The sequence below is a fragment of the Cnephaeus nilssonii genome (assembly GCF_951640355.1).
Source record: "Cnephaeus nilssonii genome assembly, chromosome: 1".
NCBI classification, from domain to species: domain Eukaryota; kingdom Metazoa; phylum Chordata; class Mammalia; order Chiroptera; family Vespertilionidae; genus Cnephaeus; species Cnephaeus nilssonii.
The window spans coordinates 72,105,821-72,111,523 of NC_137072.1; the positions used below are offsets into that span (position 1 = coordinate 72,105,821).

At 42.6% G+C, this 5,703-nt stretch overlaps 1 protein-coding gene across 1 annotated transcript; it reads right to left on the minus strand.

The window, feature by feature from the left end:
• Positions 1-557: 557 nt before the first annotated feature.
• Positions 558-2,230, minus strand: LOC307100400 (C-X-C motif chemokine 5-like). Its single transcript, XM_079772802.1, has 4 exons — positions 2,079-2,230; positions 1,783-1,915; positions 1,584-1,667; positions 558-1,224 (listed from the first exon to the last, which is right to left on the minus strand). The coding sequence occupies exons 1-4, from the start codon at positions 2,185-2,187 to the stop codon at positions 1,206-1,208; spliced, it is 345 nt and encodes a 114-aa protein (XP_079628928.1). The 5' UTR covers positions 2,188-2,230; the 3' UTR covers positions 558-1,205.
• Between the last annotated feature and the right edge of the window lie 3,473 nt (positions 2,231-5,703).

Consider the following 5,703-nt stretch of genomic DNA (forward strand, 5'->3'; position numbering starts at 1 on the left):
CCAGAGAGCAACATAATTTTCAAAATAAGGTAGAATTAAAGAAAAATACAAATGTTATAACAGTATAAGAAAGAAGAAACAACATGAGTAAATTTTTTAAATCTTTTATTTTTTCCAAAGAATAAAAAGGTTCTATAAACCAATGACATGCACGGTTAAAAAGTACAATTTTAACATAGTAAATGTGATGCATCTATGATTCTTTATAACAAAATTGTCAAACCCTTAAAAGATACAACATAAGCATCTATAAATCTTAGCAGAGCTGTATATTTTTTGAAAACTAAATGATGAGTTTATATTCAAATAGTTCAGATATATTTTCAAAAATTTCAAAATACAGATGATTAAGTTTGCCTTATTCTTAAAAATACTAAAACAATGTATTCATAAAGAAACTATCAATAAGGAATTTACCTATTTCCTAGCTTCTTCATCCAAAGCAACTATTTAGTGATTAAAATTATAGTACTCATAATAAAATAGTTAATAAATACAATATAAAAGTCAAAGCTTAATGAGTAAGTCATGACATTATGCCATACTAAGAAGACATCAAATGTCTAAAGTTATAGGAAAATAATATATTACTCCTTATAGAATTTCAAAATTTCAAAATTCTAAATAAGGAAATATATTCCACACTGATAGCTGTATGATGCGCCCAGCTTTCTAATGCATATAATTGAAATAGGATCCCAGAATAAAGAGTAAGGAAATTATCTAACTTCAAGAACTAATTCTAAATAGTTACAATTTCATGAGAAGACTGGGGATTACAGAATATCTTCATACATAGCATTCTAAAGAAAGATCATTCACCTATTAAAGCTACAGCCTTTTCAATAATGTTCTAAGGAACATAGTCTATAAATAAACCAGTCACCTTGAAAGAGTAACAACCAGTGATTCTGGATTCACTATTTAGTCAATTAACAAATATTTCAATAGCATAGAAGATAAAATAGCAGCAAAATGAATAGTAGTAAATACTATGTAAAATACTTCATAAGATGAGCAGAAAGCTGCAAGGATAAACATAGGTCCCTCGCCCCACCCATCTCTCCAAGTGGGGGATTCATGAGGAAACCTCACTCATTGGAGAAAATTAGCCCTTGCGTTTTGGTTTCACTGGGTCCAGAGATTCCCCGGAAAACTGCTCCGCTGAAGAACTAGGCAGTTTTTCCAAAGGACCATCCTTTTTCTTAATTTTTCTGCTTTCCACTGTTGAGGAAAAAAAAAGTACCAATTTAACCAAATTTCCACACTCTGGTGTACTCCAACTAGTTTTCAAAACACAGAGCTTAAGATCAATAAAGAGCAAAGGGTGGACTCACGGACTAAGCTAACAAAATACATACATCATAGTCAAGAGTTCTGGGCGACCACTTGGGCGATTACATGGAAGACTGGTGATCAAGATTCTCCCTGACCGTTCTGGAACAACTTTCCCTTTTCTCTTGAACAACCTCTTACAGAATGGTCTGGGATGCGATAGCCAAACCTATGCATAGAATCAGGACCTCGAACAGGCTACACTCCAAGAGAAGATTAAAAACCACGAAGATCAAAGCCACAGGTACCTGTTCGAGATTTTCTGGATGATTTTCTTGACCACAGGGGCTTCTGGGTCCAGACAGACTTTGCTCCCCTTCACCAAGGTGGCTCTGCAGGAAAAAAAAGGGGGGGAGGGGAGGGGAGGGGAAGGATGCGTCCATGAGCCACAGGAGCTGAAGACCCAGGCCAAGGTCACCGTGGACACCGCAGTGCACTAAGACTTACATAATTTCCACATTGGGGCACCCTGGGCCTGCGGCGACCACCTCCAGGTGGCTGATCATTTTGGGATGAATCTTGTGGGTGACGGCTAAACACACACAGCGCAGCTCGCTCACTATGGCCATGGAAGGACCAGCTGGGGCAGAAAGAGAGACACCGTCACCGGGGCAGGTTGCTGGGAAAACAACTCCCGCAAGCTTGGCCTGGGACACTTCCCTGCGCTCCCGATGCTGAAGCCGCTGCTGCAGAGGCTGGGGCGCATTGCTCTGCCCCGTGCGCCCCTGGCTGTGAGCACTCACCGCTGGCCAGGGGCCCGGGCAGCGTCAGCAGCAGCAGCAGCGCGAGCAGCGAGCACAGCCATCCAGAAGGGCCGGGGAGGCTGGCGGCGCGGCTTGGCAGGAGACTCATAGCGGCGAGGAGGGCGCGGATTCTGCACGGAGGAGATGCGGGGATTTGAAAGTCCAGCGCACTGTGGAGTCCCCAAGCCCAGCGCATCCCTTATATTGGCATTCGCCCCCTCCTCCAGGGAGGAAACTCAAAGCTTTGGGATGCTTGGGGAAATTCCCTGGGCTGAGGAGGCGGGGGGTAAGAGGTTTGGGGAGGAAATGGGCAGTGAGAGTTGGGCAGGGGGGGGGGGGTGACTGGGAGGAGTTGCGTGCACCCCATCCGTGGAGCATGTGGTAACTTGGCGCCGCGTGGATGGAGCTGCAGCAGAGGGGCAATCGCGCGGAGATTTCATCTTTGGGGCTAGCCAGGGCTGGCGAAGACCAGCTTCTGGGGAGCAGAGTCCCCTAGGAGGTGCACCTCATCCCCATCTAAAGGGGAGGACTGGAACCAAAGTAGCAGGAGGTTTGACTTTGGAAAAATGTATCAACCTCCGTAACTCGAATGTGTTATCAAGAAATGTAAGCCCCGATCAGAACTGCGCGGCACTGAAAACCCTACCTCTCCTCCTTGCAGGCGGGCCGTTCTAGGTTTCTCAAATTAGTTTATTTTCTTTGAACTTCAGCCAGCTTTAGAAGGCAAGATAATACGGTTTAAGTGACTGCACTTCCACTTTAACCCAGTGGCAGGAATAGGCTGGCAAATCAAGTCTGCTTACTGGAAATCTTATACTTGTAGTTTAGCAAGCCTATTGCCCTGCCAGATGATACCTTGCTTTCTGCAGTTCAGTACACTGCTGAATTGGAAGAGGTATGTTCTTCCCCTGGGGTAGGGGGAGGTGTGCGAGGGTGACAGCAAGGCCAGGGAGACCCAGCCTGCTCTAGCGATGGCTCCTCAGCCAGGTGTGTACATTGACCCAGTTTGGGGAAGCTGTGGGAGGCTGATGGGTTTGAGGGGCTCATCATGAAGTTTGGTCAAGAGATTTGAATCAATTTGGCAGCAAGACAGCACTCACTCTGTCTTCACTCAGACAAGTTCATGTAAGGGAAAGGTGACTCAGACACACACACTTCTGGAACCATCTGACTTCACGATCAGTAGCAGGCCTGCTCTGGTCTGGAGTGAGTCCCTAAATCTGAGGGGGTAAGCTAACATCCAGATTTCTCTGCCTCACCTCACTCTCTCTGTTATCTGTGGAAGTAGATGGAACACTGAAGGTTTAATGGCCAAGTCTTTTACAGTTCTCAATCCATGGCATGCATGGCTATGATATTGAATAGCACGCTGGCTTTCTTTCATGAACCTCTTACTAGACATACTCGCTTGGATTGTTCTCAAGACCCTGTCCTCACAGTAGTTCAGCAAAGGCAGCCAGTGAATATAATGGCAATCAGAAACCAGTCATGGAACAAAATTCTTTTCCTTGTCCCTGGTGACCTTGGGGAATTTTATTAAACTCTTCTACTCATCTTCCTTGGCAGGACATCACCTCCATTGCTGACTAAAGAGGAGGTGTCATAGGTCTTTAGGACATCTAGTCTGGAAGGAAACTTAAGAAATTCTCTAGTCAAGGAAGGCTGAGAGGTTTGGTCTCACTTTGTGGGAAGCTGAACGGGAAGGTCTCTCTGCTGCATAGCCTCCTGACACAATCGGCATCCTATCTGACTCAGCTAATGCAATCCTTCATGCTCTGGGGAGTGGTAATCTGGAAAAACAGCCTACCAATTTATTACATTGACTTTTTAGAGATTAGGATGCATCTACAGACAACAGTTAAACCTCACTAATGTGCATAAGACAAGACCTCAAAAATGTGACTAAAAATCGTGGATGATTAAATTCAACATAACCATAGGAAATAAACCACAGTATAATAAATAAGACTTTGGGAGGCAAAAGAAAAAAAAAGTTTGATGACATAGATTATTGAATTTTAATGTGTGTGAGTGTGTGTTTGGGTGAGTTCCAAATAACCTATTTTAAATATAAGTGAACATATGAATTAGTTTTGGCACTAAATGTTAAGATCACAGAAGGGTCATGAGATGTTATTTCCAGTTCCTCTTGACACTCTTATAGCTATCATGCTTCACCTCATTGCCATTCTGCACAAACTTAACATGCATTGTTTGCAGAATATAAAGAAAACAATTTTTTTTTACAGCTGGCAAACAGGTAATAGAAAATCCCCACTAGAAGTGGGCTGTTGAATTGCCCAACCTAATCAGGAAGCACTCTGTAACTTAACCTGGGTTCTCATTGAAATCATTCTGGCCCATGGCCCATGTCTGGCTCTTGTCTAGGCATCTCTGATGTGGGTCTTGTGCAAAGACACATAGGATTGTGAATAATCTAAGACTCCCTGCAGTTAAGAATGACAGCACCAAGTACCATTAGGAAGCAGAGCTATTTAAAGGGAAGCCAGTTGCCTTACCTGCACTGTGTCCAGGTAATAAAGAATGACACAGTGATATTTTTGTACCAAGCTATAATAAAACAATCCATAATATGACACTGATATCTGGAGAAGCTGGAGTGAATTACTGTTTGTCAAAGCAATACGAATTTAGTCATAACACTACAGAGTAATGTAATATGAATTAAAACATTCTTAAAGTTTTGCAGCTTCCAAAACATTTCATGCTCACTTGCTTTTGAGTCTCATATTGATTCTTTTTGGAAGATAAGAAAAATTCTCCCATCCTCATTTTGCAGCTAGGGAAAGGAAGGCCGGAGAAAGAGTTAAGGAGTAGAAAACCCAGGATTGAAAGTCAAGCCACAAGAGAATCTGCCACAATAAATTTTTAATGATTTCCAGATTACAAACCACTTTCTTCACAGTCACTGGCAAACATCCCACGGCTCCACACATCTGGTTAACCACTTTACTTCTATTGCCCAACTATCATATTTTAAGCTGTTGAAATCCTCAGTCTCTCTACTCCTGGCCTTTGAGGCCAAAGTGATGTCAAAAGTCCAAGAGCCTTTCAGGTTAACCAGCCTGAAACTGTTACCTACTTTTAAAATCCCTCTCTTCCAGATTAGTGCAAAGTCTTGTCTTTTCTGTGAAGGTTTATTCTGACAAAACCAGTTGAAATATACTGCTTCTACCTTTGATCTTTGAACATGAATGTACTTGCAATAGCTATCTAATGAAGCAGAGTTTAATTGCTACTTAATTTCGCTTTTGTTTCCCTCAAGCCAACTATAAACTCTTTAGAGTCAGTGGTGGTATCTTTTTTTAAAAAAAATTATTGATATTTTACAGAGAAGAAGGGAGAGGGAGAGGGAGAAAGAGTTAGAAACATCAATGAGAGAGAATCATCGATCAGCTGCCTCCTGCACACCCTCTACTGGAGATGTGTCCGCAGCCAAGGTACATGCCCTTGATTGGAATCAAACCTTGGACCCTTGAGTCTGCAGGCCGACGCTCTATCCACTGAGCCAAAGCAGTGGTCAGCAAACTCATTAGTCAACAGAGCCAAATATCAACAGTACAATGATTGAAATGTCTTTTTGAGAGCCATTTTTTTTTAAACT

Bases quoted from the DNA above. Each gene is read 5' to 3' on its own strand.
- LOC307100400 (XM_079772802.1), bottom strand. From the start codon at position 2,187: ATGAGTCTCCTGCCAAGCCGCGCCGCCAGCCTCCCCGGCCCTTCTGGA. The intron at 1,916-2,078 runs GTGAGTGCTCAC...TTTCTGCCCCAG, and splicing joins GCCCGGGCCCCTGGCCAGCG to CTGGTCCTTCCATGGCCATA. The intron at 1,668-1,782 runs GTAAGTCTTAGT...TTTTTCCTGCAG, and splicing joins TGCCCCAATGTGGAAATTAT to AGCCACCTTGGTGAAGGGGA.